The following is an 18,332-nucleotide window of genomic DNA, read 5'->3' as shown; positions in this document are numbered from 1 at the left end:
GCAGCTCCACGATATGGTGTAGATCTGTGCCCATCAGATACCCCGGAGTTCACCGTAGTATCATTGCCTGGTTGTAGTGCTACTGCGACGTGGCACACCCGTAAGGGGCGTTTATAGTACGACGCTACGGGCGCATGGGCGAGCATCCGCAGACACCGGGTGCGTCAGAGCACGTTGGCTGCGTCGTGTTAGCTTGGCTGTGCCAGTCCATCGAACCATAGGTGAAATTATAAAGGCTGTTGTTGCTGCGAACGTCACGTAACGTATGCGTGCGCTCACGCCGCGTCGGACTATATTTAGCCCTGGGGGGTATTCTGTAAGAATCCACCTAGTGGACAGTCCATTTCGGCCGCTGCTGATTGGAAGCAGCTGTACGAGACAGGAGGGGATGAACGACCCTAGCCAATTACCAGCAGCCGAAATGGAGAGTCCACTAGGCGGATTCTTACAGAATACCCCTCAACCCACCGCAGTGTGGATGCTGCGGTGTCTGAGGCGGCGTGGTCGTTTGCCGGCCCGTCGCATTGCTGCATGACACAAACATGCCATGGAGTTCCAGCTGACTACGCTCGGTCGCTGTACCAAGCGCGTTATCTTCGCACAACACCAGGAAAGCTTTCAGCCGTCTACTTCGACGTGTCACGGGTTGAGCCACATGAAACATAGCAAATGTAATAGTAGCATCGAAATTGACCTCTTCAGAACATCGCCTCTGAAGAAAGTACATTACTGGGCAAGGCATGCGGCCGAAGCTGATTACCCTGACAGGTAAAGGTTAGCGAAGTCGTTTGTTACCAAATTTCGCCGAGTCTTTCCAATCAAGGTGCGCCGTGATGTTCTTGCGGCTCACAATTGTTTCGTTTACATTTATAGCGACTGTCCATCACTACGCTTTGCCCACTGCACTGAAATCCAGTTTGAATCGCCTTGCCTCACCCCAGGCTTTATTACCCCCTTCATTTTTCTGGAGACGGCGTGGCTACTCGACTGTGACGCTACCACAGCCACTCGGTAAACTCCCTGTTACATTGAATAAAGCCAGTCGACTCTCCTTTCTCAAGCTGTCAAAACGAGTATTCTTTGCCTACGCTAAACCGAGCTCCCAACAAGGGGTGACCCAGGAGTTTTACGTTTTTTTTCTAACATTAGTCATGAGCGACGCTGCTCCTACTGCTGCTCACAGAGACGACGCTACGATTACGTCTTCAGTCATCATCATCATCATCATCATCATCATCAGCCTGGTTACGCCCCCTGCAGGGCAAAGGCCTCTCCCATACTTCTCCAACAACCCCGGTCATGTACTAATTGTGGCCATGCCGTCCCTGCAAACTTCTTAATCTCATCCGCCCACGTAACTTTCTGCCGCCCCCTGCTACGCTTCCCTTCCCTTGGGATCCAGTCCGTAACCCTTAATGACCATCGGTTATCTTCCCTCCTCATTACATGTCCTGCCCATGCCCATTTCTTTTTCTTGATTTCAACTAAGATGTCATTACCTCGCGTTTGTTCCCTCACCCAATCTGCTCTTTTCTTATCCCTTAACGTTACACCTATCATTCCTCTTTCCATAGCTCGTTGTGTCGTCCTCAATTTGAGTAGAACCCTTTTCGTAAGCCTCCAGGTTTCTGCTCCGTAGGTGAGTACTGGTAAGACGCAGCTATTATATACTTTTCTCTTGAGGGATAACGGCAACCTGCTGTTCATGATTTGGGAATGCCTGCCAAACGCACTCCAGCCCATTCTTATTCTTCTGATTATTTCCGTCACATGATCCGGATCCGCCGTCACTTCCTGCCCTAAGTAGATGTATTCCCTTACGACTTCCAGTGCCTCGCTGCCTATTGTAAATTGCTGTTCTCTCCCGAGACTGTTAAGCATTACTTTAGTTTTCTGCATATTAATTTTTAGACCCACTCTTCTGCTTTGCCTCTCCAGGTCAGTGAGCATGCATTGCAATTGGTCCCCTGAGTTACTAAGCAAGGCAATATCATCAGCGAATCGCAAGTTACTAAGGTATTCTCCATTAACTTTTATCCCCAATTCTTCCCAATCCAGGTCTCTGAATACCTCCTGTAAACACGCTGTGAATAGCATTGGAGATATCGTATCTCCCTGCCTGACGCCTTTCTTTATTGGGATTTTGTTGCTTGCTTTATGGAGGACTACGGTGGCTGTGGAGCCGCTATAAATATCATCCAGTATTTTTACATATGGCTCATCTACACCCTGATTCCGTAATGCCTCCATGACTGCTGAGGTTTCGACTGAATCAAACGCTTTCTCGTAATCAATGAAACCTATATATAACGGTTGCTTATATTCTGCACATTTCTCTATCACTTGATTGATAGTGTGAATATGGTCTGTTGTTGAGTAGCCTTTACGGAATCCTGCCTGGTCCTTTGGTTGACAGAAGTCTAAGGTGTTCCTGATTCTATTTGCAATTACCTTAGTAAATACTTTGTAGGCAACAGACAGTAAGCTGATCGGTCTATAATTTTTCAAGTCTTTGGCGTCCCCTTTCTTATGGATTAGGATTATGTTAGCGTTCTTCCAAGATTCCGGTACGCTCGAGATCATGAGGCATTGCGTATACAGGGTGGCCAGTTTCTCTAGAACAATCTGTCCACCATCCTTCAACAAATCTGCTGTTACCTGATCCTCCCCAGCTGCCTTCCCCCTTTGCATATCTCCTAAGGCTTTCTTTACTTCTTCCGGCGTTACCTTCGGGATTTCGAATTCCTCTAGACTATTTTCTCTTCCATTATCGTCGTGGGTGCCACTGGTACTGTATAAATCTCTATAAAACTCCTCAGCCACATCAACTATCTCATCCATATTAGTAATGATATTGCCGGCTTTGTCTCTTAACGCATACATGTGATTCTTGCCAATTCCTAGTTTCTTCTTCACTGTTTTTAGGCTTCCTCCGTTCCTGATGGCATGTTCAATTCTATCCATATTATACTTCCTTATGTCAGCTGTCTTACGCTTGTTGATTAACTTCGAAAGTTCTGCCAGTTCTATTCTAGCTGTAGGGTTAGATGCTTTCATACATTGGCGTTTCTTGATCAGATCTTTCGTCTCCTGGGATAGTTTGCTGGTATCCTACCTAACGGAGTTACCACCGACTTCCATTGCACACTCCTTAATGATGCCCACAACATTGTCGTTCATTGCTTCCACACTAAGGTCTTCTTCCTGAGTTAAAGCTGAATACCTGTTCTGTAGCTTGATCTGGAATTCCTCTATTTTCCCTCTTACCGCTAACTCATTGATCGGCTTCTTATGTACCAGTTTCTTCCGTTCCCTCCTCAGGTCTAACCTAATTCGAGTTCTTACCATCCTGTGGTCACTGCAGCGCACCTTGCCGAGCACGTCCACATCTTGTATGATGCCAGGGTTAGCGCAGAGTATGAAGTCTATTTGATTTCTAGTCTCGCCGTTCGGGCTCCTCCACGTCCACTTTCGGCTATCCCGCTTGCGGAAGAAGGTATTCATCATCCTCATATTATTCTGTTCCGCAAACTCTACTAATAACTCTCCCCTGCTATTCCTAGTGCCTATGCCATATTCCCCCACTGCCTTGTCTCCAGCCTGCTTCTTGCCTACCTTGGCATTAAAGTCGCCCATTAGTATAGTGTATTTAGTTTTCACTCTACCCACCGCCGATTCCACGTCTTCATAGAAGCTTTCGACTTCCTGGTCATCATGAATGGATGTAAGGGCGTAGACCTGTACAACCTTCATTTTGTACCTCTTATTAAGTTTCACAACAAGACCTGCCACCCTCTCGTTAATGCTATAGAACTCCTGTATGTTACCAGCTATATTCTAATTAACCAGGAATCCGACTCCTAGTTCTCTTCTATCCGCTAAGCCCCGGTAGCACAGGACGTGCCCGCTATTTAGCACTGTATATGCTTCTTTTGGCCTCCTAACTTCACTGAGCCCTATTATATCCCATTTACTGCCCTCTAATTCCTGCAATAGCACTGCTAGACTCGCCTCACTAGATAACGTTCTAGCGTTAAAGGTTGCCAGGTTCATATTCCAATGGCGGCCTGTCCGGAGCCAGTGATTCTTAGCACCCTCTGCTTCGTCGCAGGTCTGACCGCCGCCGTGGTCAGTTGCTTCGCAGCTGCTGGGGACTGAGGGGCCGGGGTTTGATTGTTGTGTTCATAGGAGGTTGTGGCCAAGTACTGCACCAGGGTGGCCAATCCTGCTCTGGTGAGGGAGTGCGTTACCGATTCTAGTCACCGGGATCAGGCCACACTCCAGGCCTGTTTGTGCAATTTTATCAACACGCGGATTGTTTTTTTTTAATCCGGTGGAAAATTGCCGGCACCGGGATTCGAACCACGGACCTCTTGCACGCGAGGCGGGTGTTCTACCTCTACGCCACCGCTGAATAACCGTCTTCAGTCATCGTCACAGAACTTCTGCTTACCAGATTTTGGCTCAAGAAACCTAGAGTTTCGTTTATGCACGTAGAGACCGAGTCTCGAAACAGGCTGATCACCTCACAGATAGCAAATTACCCGCATGTCGTAGCCACGCTACCCTCTAACATCGCCGATGCCATAGACAACCTGCTAGCGAGCGCGCCTTCGGCGAACGCACAGTGCTGCAGCGTCTGGAGCCGTTGCAACTAAGCAGACTCCAACAGCTCCTCTTCGCGGAAATCGGTGCAAAAGACTGTTACGACTGCTGCACCAGTTGCGTAAGTTGCCGGGTGAGCAATTCGGATACGACAGCCAAATTCCAATATTGCGCAAGCTGTTCCTGCAACGCGTACCACAATCCGCCATCATTGCGGTCGGCCAGCCGCACTAGCTGACCGTATATGCGACTGCTCGTCTTCGGCACGGCTACCTATCGCCACTGCGAGAGCCTCAGAAACACGACTCTCATGCCAGGAGGAAACAGTCGACTGTCTTTACAGTGCATTGCAGATTCTGAGGACTGGAGGTAATATTGACGATCAGCTTCGGTGCCACCATCATCAAGTCTCGGTGCAGTGCTTCACGGTCTCGCACTGCACCGAGACTTCCCGCGGCAGTTGTGCTTGTACCACCATCGCTTTCGGGCACAAGCAAGTGGCTGCACTATGTCCTGTTCGTGGACGGGAAACACATCAGCCATTTCTTAACGGCGGCATGCGACATCGGCCCTCGAGCAAGCCGCCTAGTCTTCGTAGGCGACCGCATCACCGGAACCCGCCTCCTCATCAAAGCTGGAGCTGAGCTGCGCACCGTTCCCTCCACGGCGGCAGATTCCGAAAGCAGCAAGTCCGCACCCACTCTCCACGCAGCGAACAACACTGCCCTATCTTCGTATGGGCTCCGGTGAATAACGCTAGACATGAGACTCCGGCGCTTGCAGAGATAGGTACTTGTGATTGCCGAAGTCAGCTGTTCCATAGTGAGAGCGGACTTCCTCAGCCATTTCAACCTAGATGGGAATGCTCGCAATCGGTGCCTAAAGGATAACGTGACATCTTAACGTGACATCTGACGTCTAAACATACAATATACCTCCTGAGTACCCGCCACTCACCTAGACCCGAAACGATGCGCTACCTGTAAAACACAAAGTGACTCATCGTCTCACCACCACTGGCCCACCTGTCGCCGCCTGGCTTCAGTGGCCCACTGGACGCAGGTTAGAAGTCGCGCACCGTGAGTTTGAACAGATTCTTCAGCTCTGCTTTATTCCTCCTTCCTCTAGTAGGTCTTCACCTCTCGATCTGTTTCCAAAGCAGGACAGTAGCAACTGGCCGCCCTGCGGTGTTTATAGAGCTTTGAGTACTTTCAATACTCTGAAGCCATATCCCTTTCCCCACATACACGACTTCAGCGCCCATCTCGCAGAAACCAAAACATGCGGAAGAAAGCCATTCAGGTTTCTTTCCAAGAACAACAGTTCCTCATACTCAGAGCTTGAGCTTGCGCAACTTCCCTTTATCTTTGAATTTTCTACGGACGTTCGCCATATCTATGGGGCCGAAAATGAGGCAGCTGACGCACTGTGGTGAATCGGCTGTTTGCCTGCTGGCCCAGTAGATTTCCATGCTGCAGCGTTCTCTCAGCATAACGAATCTGAGCTGCGCAAATTCTCGCGAAAAGGTTCCTCGCTCCAGGTTGTGGAGGTGCCGCTTCTCTACATAAAGAGATTGGTCACGTGAGACGCATCCCACGAAGCTCGTCACCCATTCGTGCCCCATTACTTTAGGTGGCCAATTATTGATTGACCGCCTAAACAGACTAAGCCATTCCGGCATCAGAGCAACACACAGGCGTGTCACACACCAGTTCGTCCTGCCAATGATCAAGAGGGATGTTCGAAGCTGGACAAGAAGACGCCGAGCCTGTCAATCAGTTGTTGATCAGCGCCAGTGCTTGTCTCGTCTCTTCTTTGCGGGTTGTCCTGGATTATGCGCTGAATTTTTCACCTTAAAATATCGTGTGAAGCAGTCAAGGTGAGCCGGTACACGTGTTAAGCGGTACAGCCGTTTCTAACACCAGGGAGCCTTACCTCGTCACGGCGCACGTGACTTATTACGTGCGTACTCTAGATGACTTGAGGTGACGCCTCTACGACACATGACGGCCGAAAGAGTGGCGGAAGCATTTCTTGCTATGTGGGCGTCATGGTACGGTTGCCCTTTGAGCATAACTACTGAATGAGGTCAGCAATTCCAAAGCTCTGCTTTTGGGCCCTGGCGGACCGCTCTGCACGCGCCTTCATAACACCACGGTCTACCACCCACAGAGTAACGGTATGGTTGACACCCACGCTCGGCAGACAGCACTTGCTGGAAAGGCTAACCGTGTTACTACTCTGGCTGCGAACAACAATCAAGGATAACCTCCAAGTCAGCACAGTGGAGATGTTGTTTGGGTCAGCAATCCGCATACGAGGCTAGTTTTTTGGCACCAAGCAAGGTACTCAGCCAGCGGCCGTGCTGCTCTGAGCCTACATTCCTGGCTCGACCAGGTTTGGTCTGCACCCCTACGTATCACCCGTGGGCAGCCTGTGTTTATTAGTTTCTCGACAATGGGACACAACCAAGCACGCCTTTCTGCAACTAAACTTAATCACGCCACCATTGACTCCATCCTATGAAGGTCCCTTTTATCTGGTTTTGTGTTCAAATAAAACTTGAAGATTGGCGTTCGCGACAAGGAAGAGACAGTGTCGTGCGAGCCCTTGACACCAGCTTATCTTGACCAGTAACGCTTCATTTATTCATCCATGCACACCTGAGCCTCCGGCATTCTAGGGGGGGGGTGCCCTTGTAGTGACCATCTGTCACTACGTTGTGCCCGCTTCGAGGAAATCGAGATTCCTTCCCCTTACCTCGCCATGGTGGTCATTGCCACCTGTTCTTTCTTGGAGTCACGGTGTCTGCGCGACTAGGCTGTCACCGCAGCCACTCAGAAAATATGCGTTTACATTGGGATAAAGCCAGCCGACTCTCTGTTCTTAACCTGTCCAAACGTGCATTCCTTGCCCCCGATAAACCGGGCATCGAAAAAACTCATTCCCGCACCGCACGGGATGTTTAGATTTTTTTTTCAAGTTTCTACAACGTCTAAAAGAAGAGAAAATGTTCTAGTTGGAAAATATTCACGCGAATACTTCCGATGTGCAAAATTAAAGAGCGCGTACCAGACATGCAAAGCACAATGTTCTCTGCATGGTCTCATTAAAATGCGTTGACATCAATATGTGCCAAATGGCGATGTGCCAGACAGTTTTATGCTTGCGTTTACGAAATCAGTACTTCAAAAATTGGGTACCTTGTACTTATCCACAGTGTCCAGGATTTCCGTAGGCGTAAGCTTGGCCGACACAACAGCGCAACTACCACCATCCAGTACAGATGTCATAAGGAACACCAAACCCGACTGGTGCGTGATCGGTAGCGAGCCAAAAAATATGTCTCCTTCCCCCCATGGCACGTGCAACCTGCACAAAAAACGACACCGAGTGCGGATCTCCTTACTGTGTTCGTTGAAATCAACATCGAAGATACCTACCTATCACTGTGTTGTTTATGAAAGACAACAGATGATTTTTTTATATTGAAGGGGGGGAAAGTACATCCCCCCAGTAGCTGCACTCAAGGGAACTGTTCAGGAGAGAAATTTGCGCCACTGGTGCTTCTTCAGACAACAAACCGTTCTGAAATTTCACCATTCCCTTTCACTTCATTGCCTTCAAGGCCTCACTGTGGGGCTATAAACATAATGGGTAGGTGCACAAAAAGGAAGACACGTTAGGAATTGAAGATGAGTGGGGAGCGCTTACAGCATCAATAAAGGCATGTGGATTGGTGAAGGCCACGATCACGTGCGAAAGGCCATTCCAATCAATAGTGGTGCATGGAAAAAAAGAAGACGAAAACGTGAGAGTATGCATTCGGGGGATAGCAATACTTAAGGAACGCCCTGTACGGAGTGATATACGTGCTGCTGGTAAAATGTAAGGTATCTGATTGAGAGAACTATGATATATTTTGAGGGTAACGAATGAACATGCGATGCGACGGCGACAGTAAAGGGGGGCGGTGGGCAGACTTGTTTCTGGCTTTAATAATTTGATGCTTATGTTGTATGAATACGATGAGAGGGAGAACCATGTAGCACGATTCTGCAACATCTATAGTACATCTATAGGAAAAAATTTGATGAGGGTTCCAAATTGCTGACGGGTATTCGAGTATAAGGCCGTTTAGACACGTGTATGTAATGAGTCTGAGATGAGGAGGGGAGTTTCGTAATTGACCTCTGAGGAAAGCTAAGGTTTTGTTACTAGATCAGATGATGTTATGATGTTGGACACACGCGGAAGCCAAATAAGATCTTGAGAGACAGGGATAGCGAGATAGTTAAGGGAATTAACTGTCTCAATGCGAGTGTTAGCAGTTGTGTACGGAAAAATAAGAGGGTTACCAGAACGAGTGAAATACATTGCTCTACATTTCTTGGGATTTAGAACTAATAGCCAATGATTGCATTAGTTTAGGATATCATTTACGTTGCACTGCCGTGTGACCTGGTTGTTAGCGTTACTCATTGATTGGTAAATTACACAGTCGTCGTTCACAGAATAGCCTCCAACTTTTTTCACAGTTTTCCCGAGAGCAGCCTGCATGCATATTCACCGGTAGTTCTTTGGCTAGGTGTGCTATTAGGGGTTTAGAGCCCATCTGAATTTTCGTTTTCCTTCTAAAGAAACGGCATATAGCTGGTTAGCAAGCTCAATTCACCATTGAAATTCCGCGGTTTTATTTTGTGACGCGAATTCTTTGATTTATTTCTGCCTCGAATTTATTATTTATTCGTCGAATTAAGCGTCTGAGCTAAAGCTCTGTTGGCACTTTCGACGTTATGGAATTGATGCACACAACTGTTTACTCAATATAAATACTTCTATCATCATAGCTCTCTTGTCCGAAGATGGACGGGTTAACTGCTGCTTTACGCCCTTCTCTCTAATCCCATTTTGTACCAAGTGTTAAGAAATTACACCGCTATAGTCTTCTTTATTATGTGCAGCATTGCTCATCTAATGACTTTGTCGTCTGTAAATATGAGTACCTGTCTTACCTCGCCGTGTAAAAAAAAGCCACGTAGTTGCAGTGCGTGATTTCTGCGCCCTTCGGCATTCCCGTGGTTCCAGACGTGTAGCACACAGCGAGCACAGTGCCGCGAGTGTCGTCAATGGGGCACTCGCGGAACTGTTGCTCGTCCAGTTTCGAAAACTCGGAAGCTGACACGAAGCCGGCTGCATGTCCCATGCAAAAGAGAGCCTGCAAGTGCGAGAGCAGTCGAGCATGAGCTATCACACCTAACATTAGTCGATACAACTGACGCTTACAGGAGATGACTAAACGCCATCGATATACCTTGGCACTACCTTTACACCAAACCTATGGGATACCGCCTGAAACAAAGCTTGTTGGTTGCTTGTTAACGAAGACAACATCGCACATAGGTGTATTGGTCACGCCTTGAAGAAAGACGTACCACATGCTGACCCGTTGTGCCCATTACCAAAGAAGGACAAAGAGTACACACCAGGACATAATAGAATAATGCGGAGAAAAATTCGTTTCTTTATAGATGGACGTTTCGCAAGCCCCGGGGACAAAGCGAGTCAGCATGTTCCTATATAGAAATTAAATCAAATTATAAACGAACAATACAAGCTAGACCGTTCTAAGAAGAAACCACACGTGTACGCATAACAAGTACGTGCAAATACCGACTAAAACCCCGTGGCTATTTAAAAAGTCAACTACACACTGCCTCAGCCGGGCAAATTTGATGTTCCCTTCACGTTCACTTTGCGTATAGGCAAGACGTAATCACACCATGACACACTTTATTTCAGATGGACTTAAGAGACCTAACAGAGGGACTTGGCGGCTTAATTCAACTGCTGTTTCTGACATGAACTACACATCAGCTACCTAAGAACCCAGGACCTCAAGACACGCTTTCTCGAAAGATTGAATATTCACTCAGCATGCACGGATTCAAAGCTGTACAAAACATTTTAAAGCGCAGAACAGTGCCAGATCGCGAAGGTAGGAGGAACGCCTAGAAGAAGGTGGTCTGAAACACTATCAACAGATTAGTATAGAACACATAAAGCAGACAATGCCCATAGAGTGCCTACACTAAACAAGCCAACGTGCTACCAGCATTTCAATATGTAAATCAGGATAGCGAAAAACGCAAGAGGCACATTTTAATTGTTTTATTTAAATTATATTATTCCGTGAGAAAACAACGGAGAAAATGGTCCTCGGATAACTAGACAGAGTGTCAGCCAGAAAGCATACATGAGGTTTAGCCTGCTTGCACGGTCGTTCGGCATCGCATGTCTGCGCAGGATCCCTCACTCCGCCCCGAGGAGCATGTAAGTTCGGTCTGTATATATAGCAAGGCGCCTTTTCGAGGGAGGCTTCAAAAATATTTGTATAGTACCTCACATGAAGCAATGCATGATAGCTGTACTTATACACACGTTGGCTGTCACTCGTAGAGGCGCATGCACTCACTCCCAAACGCAGGGCGTACCAGTGAAACAAACCCAACAGCTTCAAAGGCGATGCTGATAGGGTAGACGACAGACACAACGCTTACTGATAACCAGTAGGTCAGCGCTGTGTCTGTTGTCTATATTATATATGCTGTCTTTTATGCTGTGCCACTCTACTCCACATGTACCAAACAACTGCGCTCAGCACAACCCCCAAAACGCACCGTAATAGAAATAGACTGGCACCAAACCCTAGAACTGTAAATTAGATCATTAGACTAGTTTACTGCTTACCGACTAGGACAATAGCACGCACATGAGCATAGACATGGCACTATGTCCATTTGTTTATGTGCGTTCTACGCTCCTCATCTGTATTTGAAGACAACATACCAATTAAACTTTGTGACAGCCCTAGTTCACGCAACTTGTAAATTACAGTTGAATGGCAGCAGCAATTCTTTTCCTTTACAGTTTTCAACATCATGCTGCACGACCTTTCAAAACTACTCGAAAAGCTTTGGCGCGTCTGATTTTGCACCGGCACATACATTACTCTCGTTGTCTACTCTACATTATGTACATACCAAATGGAATTTGCAGAAATAGAAATATTTCTGGTTGAAAAATGCCTAATAGCTGTAGATTGGCGTTCCTCTGCGAAAATACATGTACCATTTACCCCAGGTCAAAATTACGCAGCATAGGAATCGCGCCACCTCTCCCCCGTCAAAAGAGCGAGCGAAACAGTGGAGAGGAAAGACAGGGAGGTTTACCAGACGCTCGTCCGCTCTACTATTCTGCACTGGGGGAAGGGGTATAGGGACGAAAAGAAAGGGAAAAGAAAGAGAGAGTATGATTTCACCCATTTCTGTAGGTTTTCACCGGCTCTAAACACAGTCGGCAAGACCTGTCAACTTGAAATACTGCAACAACGCCTGCTTGACTTTCTGGGCAATTGACGGATACGCCCATGGCCAAGGATCCCCATTTCCGAAAATGCTCTAAAGTCTAGCCCATTTAATGCGGTCAGGAGAGCTTCACGCTCGTCGTCGTACTGGGGATGGAGACATCGGATGTGTTGAATAGTTCTTATGCTTCCACAACAGTCACATACGGGCGTATCCGCAATTCTAAGGCGGATCGAGTAGGCCTTCATATATGTCAGGCCGAGCCAGAGGTGGCCCCATAGTGTCGCGTGAGGGGTGGAAACTTTTGATTGGACTTGTAGCATCAGGGGTAGTTCTAGTATATCAACTGACACCTCAGTAGTTTGAGAGAAGAGCAGTATTTGCGTGTCATAGCTTTAGCCACGATATGAAGCTTTCTTGCAGCGTGGGTACTGGGATTGGAACTGGTCGGCTTCGAAATGGGCAGACCGGGCGGCGTCGCCGGTGAGGTCATTAGCAGCAATGCCGGTATGTCCACGTATTCACTAGAATATAATTCCATGCCTATTAGCGATAACTTGATGGTGGTCTTCTGTTATTTCAAATGTCAGCTGCTCATGAGTGCTGTGATACAGGGCAAAATGCATACTCTGAAGTGCTTTCTTACAGTCGCAAAAGATTATCCGTTTTCGAGGTGTCTCTTGCAGCACGTATTTGACGGTAGCACGCAGGGCAGAAATCCCTTCCACCATTGATGATTTCATGTGTGACAGTTTGTTTTTTATTGTAGTTATTGTAGGCTGAATTACAACGACACCTGAAGAGCTGGTATATGAGACCGAGCAATCATATAAACGTGCATTTGATCCCAGTAAGTCTGACTTATTAACAGCAGCGCCATCTGTTCTGGAGCTGTTTTTGGGTGACAGGCGTTTCTCTGTAGACCCGGAATACTAAGGGGCCCCTAAGGCTGTTCTAAACAACACAAGAGGAACCACGGCCTTGCTACTGGTGCCAATATTGCCACCAGTAGCAAAGCAATAGCGTGAAGGCACTATCGTCACCCACTGATATTGCCTTCCTGATGGAAGGCAATATAAGTGGGTGGCGATAGCCTCAGAGAACATGACAGGAGGCCTCTGCCAGAGCAAGAACGCCAAGTGGTGATTGCGGACGCGGGAAAGATGATGGATGTGAGTGCTGAGACAATCCACAGCAACGTATATTTGAATGGGATAATGGTTGGCGAGCCCAATTGTTGCAGGTGTTGACGCGCAGCAGGAAGTCCTAAACAGGCGCCAATACTTGGCCTTGCAAGCTTTCCCATGTGCGAGCATTTTGCTTCCACGTACTGGACGGCACTGGAAGACCAGCGTATATATCCTAGGAATAGAGCTGTACAACTGATGCCTTGAGTATACAGGTTTGCTCCATATTTTCCCGCACATGAAGCTCTGTACCTGAGCAATCGACGACATTTTTTCTTCAGGCACGTGAAATGAGGGCTCGAGGAAAGGCTTCGGTGGATTATTACACCCAAGAATAAATTAGTCTTTCCATATGTGATAATGTGCCCATCAATGGTGACTGGGTATGGTGTAAGGGATGTACATGTGAATGGTATCCATGCACATTTCTCGGTCAATACAGTCAAATGTTGTGTTTGAAGGCATGAAGATGTCAAGGTTGCTGCCCGCTGCAATCGTACGCGAACCTGAAGGCGAGTGACAGAGAAAGTCCAAAGGCAAATGTCAACTGCGTATATCCAGAGGTAAATTGTTTTAGGTAAATCTTCGCCTAGTCCAATGACTGTCACATTCAATAACGTCGGACTCAATACTGCTTCCTGAGGCCTAGCGTTGTACGTGTAATATTCAGCTGTTGGCCATCTTTTTTTGCACAAAAAACGACCGGTGAGACATACAGTGGAATAACCAGCGAAGCATATGGCCGCGAATTTCAATGGTCTCTAGGCGGTTAATCATGGCGTCATGTTCGACGTGCCTTTCACATCAAGAAAGAGCGCAACTGCGGTGTGCGTATAACTCTTCCCCTGTTGCATAAATGTTCTCAGATAAATGACGCTATCAAGTGAGGAACGACCACCCACAAAAGCCTGCCATAGAAGCGGGGTAGATAGTGCAAAGCTGCAGATACCATTCTAGACGTGCAAGGACCATCTTTTCCATCACCTTTCGGATGCAGCTGGCCAGAGCGATAGACCGATATTCCGCCAATTCAAAACAGAGATCTTCCTGGCTTTAGGCAATATACCAGTCGACTTAATTCCATAGTTGGAGAACTTTACCTCTGTGCCATGAGCTGCTGAACTTGTTCAGAAGCGTTCTTCTTGCCTCATGTCCAAGGTGTCCCAGGGTAGAATAGGTGACACCGTCAGTCTGGAGAGGATGGTGGTTTGAAAACCGTCAGGGGAGCTTCCAGTTCTCCCATGATAAAGGACTTGTCCATTTCTGCTAGCCGAGACGCAGGAAGGCCCCTTACCTCAAGATTTGCATTGAAAGGCCTGCTAGGTTTTCGCACAGAATTCCTCCGAAGCCATAAGCTCACTTAGGCCAAGATAGAGAGCAAAAGCTGCGAATGAGCGTCGTTGTTGTGTGGAGGAAAATAGACCATGGAATGTCCTTCAGTTTTGTGAAAGCCGCTTGCGAGGGTCGAGTGATTCACAGAATGTCTTCCATCCCTCGCTCTCTAGCTTGTTGATGTGACGCCTAAATTTCTTATGAATGCATCGTGCGTCTCTGATATTATCAATTGATTTGGTGCGTCCTTATTGTCGTTTTGCACACCAACGAATTGCATGAAGTCTCTCTATTTCACTGTCGATATCCGTTCGGCTTGACGTTAGCGATAATGAACACTTGGCAGTTTTCATTGCTTCTGCGACGGTGTCGTTAACACCACCAACGAAATCCGCCTGACACGGTTATTGCATTAGTAAACAGTCTAGTCTGTAGTCTTCAAGGCTACACGAAGGAAAAACTGAATGAGTATAAATGTTTAAGTCGGTTGCAATGTGATCACCATCATGAGTGTAGATGTCGAAAAACCATTTAACGAGAGAGGCTCCGAGACAATAAAGCCGAGTCAATAAGGCTGAGAATTAAATACGTCGGGGAACCATTGTTCATGATGAAGTGATCATTATCAGAGATAAGTGACGTAACGTTCATTCCGCTAAAGTTTGAACAGAGGCCATCAGTTTAATATGTATTAAGTCTTTCACAGTAAAACTGCCTTGATGGGGGTATGCTACAACCAATAAGAGTGAAAGAGACTTTAACTGCGGAGCTATTAAAGCTTTAGTTCCGCCGTGGCGTGTTACCAGAAAACTCAGCCCAGCTTTGCGCCGGGTCGCGTAGCGTTACCTAGTAACCACCTGCGAGAGCACCGAGCCATGTCCCCACCTGGCGCCCGCCACGCGCGTAGGGCTGAGTCGTAAGGTTACAGGTGAGTAAAAACTCGGAACTGCTCGCACGGCAGCACACCTCTCGCCTCCTCTACAAGTGCGTACGTGCTGCTGACATGGAAAGACCTAAGAAAGTCCGCACGCCCGAAGAAGAAGCGGCTTACCAGGGAGAGCGCTGTACTGCCAAGCCGGAAGCGATGCGTCGCCGCCAAGCTGATTGAGAACACCGCACCAAAGCTGCGGCAGAGAAGAGGCGACGGCGATTCCAGGATCCTGAGTTTCAGTCCAGGGATCGCGACAGTCGGCGTCGGAACGCTCGACGTTGCCGAGAAAGCGATCGTAGCCCGCGACTGCTTGAAAACTTGCAGCAGCAAGCCCGTCGAGACAACTTAGGAACACCTAGCATAAATGTGCAAAACCTAGAAACAACTTAGCCAAGCCTACGATAACCTCAGAGAGCCTTAAAACGACTCAGTCAAGCCTACCTACAACTTGGCAAAACCTTTCATATTCTCGCAAAACGTACAAATAACTTAGGCAAGCCACGTAAGAGCTAGTGATCATAAGCTCCGCTGTTGACTCTAGCCTTGCACCTCCAGTGCAAGCTGCGCACGCTTTCTTTTCTAACGCGGAGGCAAACGTATTCGTTGTATTCATAATGCTAAACAGTATGCGAAACACAGATAAAGTTCGTTTTGCAGTAAAGGAGGACGTGGCTCTGTTCCTCGCATCAGGATAAAATCTGTAAGGAGTTGATACATCCAGTTCGTAAATAAATTTTATTGGAAGATGATTCTTGAAGCCGATTTGGCACAATTATGAGATGCGGGTCTTCACGCCTCTGGTAGTCCATTTAAAATTCGTCGCACTTCTAACTGCAGTGCGAAAAGATAGTATTCGGTGAGCCACAGTGCTTATATGTCACTTGGAAGTAATAGACTCGCTGCACCAGAATTTGCAATACGCTTTGTGCTGTCGGCGTCTGCAGCTTATTCAGTAAAATTGGAATCGTATTCATTAGTGATCGCACCATAAGAACTTGCCGATACTCTTTAGTAAATTAAGGGGCAGGAGATGCCCTGGGTGGTACACTTCCATTGGAAGGCAGTGATTCTGTGTGGTGTTGCCGTTTTTTCATCGCGGACCAGGCTTCGGTAAACGTATTCTTCTCAGCGCCCTTGTCTTTTGTAAACCTTTCTGATATGGGTTGCCGCGGTGGCAGTGGTGGAGGTGATGGCGAATGTGGGCTACGTGTCATAGAGGCAGAAGCTTCCCTTGAAGAACGTAGGCAACGGAAGCATCGCTTCCTAACTTTATCGACGGCTTCGTGATGAGAGCAATTATCCATTGCCAGCTTTTTTAAGACATCCATTTGCTTCTTATTTGCTGGGCATTCCTTCGATGAAGCGTCGTGAGATCCGTGGCAGCTTGGAAATTTCATGACAGTGGTGGCAGATTTATGCGCGGCGTATGGCTCAGCGCAGCGGGGGCACACTTGTTCTCCCTCACAGACCCTGCTCACGTGTCCTAGTTTCATGCATTTTCGGCATTGCAGAGGCTTCGGAATGAAAGGCAGGTGAGGATGTCGAACTAGCATATCTTAACGGTCGACGGAAGACAATTGCCCTTGAACCCAATCTGCACGCAACGAGAGTTGCACAGGTGGACAAAATCAACAATGTCGTCACGAATGCTCGCTGCTTTAACCAGAATCGACGAGTAATTGCTGAGGGTGACCAAGTCAACGTTGTATATGACATCGGTGATGCCATCAGAGCCTTGCAGGATGTGAGAGTGCCACTGCATGCCATCAAGATCTGTTACTTCGCGTAGATCTGTTACTTTGCACCCGCATGCAGAACATAAACGGCTGGTAGGTTTTTGCGGATGTTCACTCAAATGTCCATGATTTCATACGGCGCATTGTCTCCAACTGAGTCGAGGCAGAGTGCCTATTGCTAAATATTGCTATTTCTAAAGTATTGCTAAATAAAAATTATTGCTAAATAAAAACCAAGATACGTGCACTTTTTTATGATTAGGTCTGTTTGCGATTACTTACTGCTTCGCTACAACGTTGCGTTGCGCAACTGTGTTTTGGCCATTTCCCACCACATCTGAATTGTTCGTAGCTCTTACCACTTCCCTGTATTATCTGCCTTGTACTGTTTGCTTGGCTCTGTCGTTCTGTTTGCATGTTATATCTTTGAATTGTAATAATTAGCGTATTTCATTGCTTTCTTCTGTTTTGATCAACAATGTTTTGTTGTTATAATTGTGACCCACTCCTGTGTGAGACTGTAAAAACGCTTACAGTATTGCTAAATATAAAAAAGCCGCTTCATGTTACCGTTGGATATCACAGGCTTAACCAGAATGGTGTTGGCGTCTGGGTTCCAGGTGGGCCCAATAGTTTATGTACTGGAGGACGGAGAGGACCTTGTGTTCCTCGCCTTGCGGTTCCGCAAAATTTCGGAGTCATCATCATCGGAAGGTTCCTCGCTGCTGAACGAATAGACATGGATGCATTCGCTGCCTTAGACTGTAGGCAGCCCGATGCGTTTCCTGTAGGTGGTCATCGCTGACACCACCATTTCCGGCAGCCGCCCTGGACGATCCGCTTACATTGTCATCAATGTATACTCCCCCAGCAAAATATCCTACAAACCGATGTGCTGCTCCTTAAACGTTTCGCCTGCACTCTCACTTTCGTAATAAAAGAAGACGAAATAAGAGTGTAATAATTTTAATTTATTCACAGGAGGGGTACAAGTAGCGCCTGATGAAGGCGCGGTTTGGAGGAACCATGTATAACATTCTAGAATCTCCTAAAATATGTCAACTTCTGTGCGCACTGTATTAGTATCATTTGTCTTTTAAGGTATAGAAAATAGAGTTCGCAATTCAGAAAGTCACTACAATTGCTTTTGAAATTCCAGAGTTCGCAGAGAATA

At 47.2% G+C, this 18,332-nt stretch overlaps 1 protein-coding gene across 1 annotated transcript in view; it reads right to left on the bottom strand.

Annotated features, from left to right (window-relative positions):
- LOC142578087 (uncharacterized) overlaps positions 1-18,332 on the bottom strand; it is a 72,818-nt gene that overhangs the window by 22,104 nt on the left and 32,382 nt on the right. Inside the window, exons 5-6 of the mRNA XM_075687505.1 lie at positions 9,621-9,823; positions 7,809-7,977 (exon numbers count right to left, since the gene is read on the bottom strand). Coding sequence (XP_075543620.1) covers positions 7,809-7,977; positions 9,621-9,823 — 372 coding nt within the window. The remainder of the gene's footprint in view (positions 1-7,808; positions 7,978-9,620; positions 9,824-18,332) is intronic.

Source organism: Dermacentor variabilis, chromosome 4 (assembly GCF_050947875.1).
Source record: "Dermacentor variabilis isolate Ectoservices chromosome 4, ASM5094787v1, whole genome shotgun sequence".
NCBI lineage: Eukaryota > Metazoa > Arthropoda > Arachnida > Ixodida > Ixodidae > Dermacentor > Dermacentor variabilis.
This window is presented reverse-complemented; position numbering and strand designations above follow the sequence as displayed.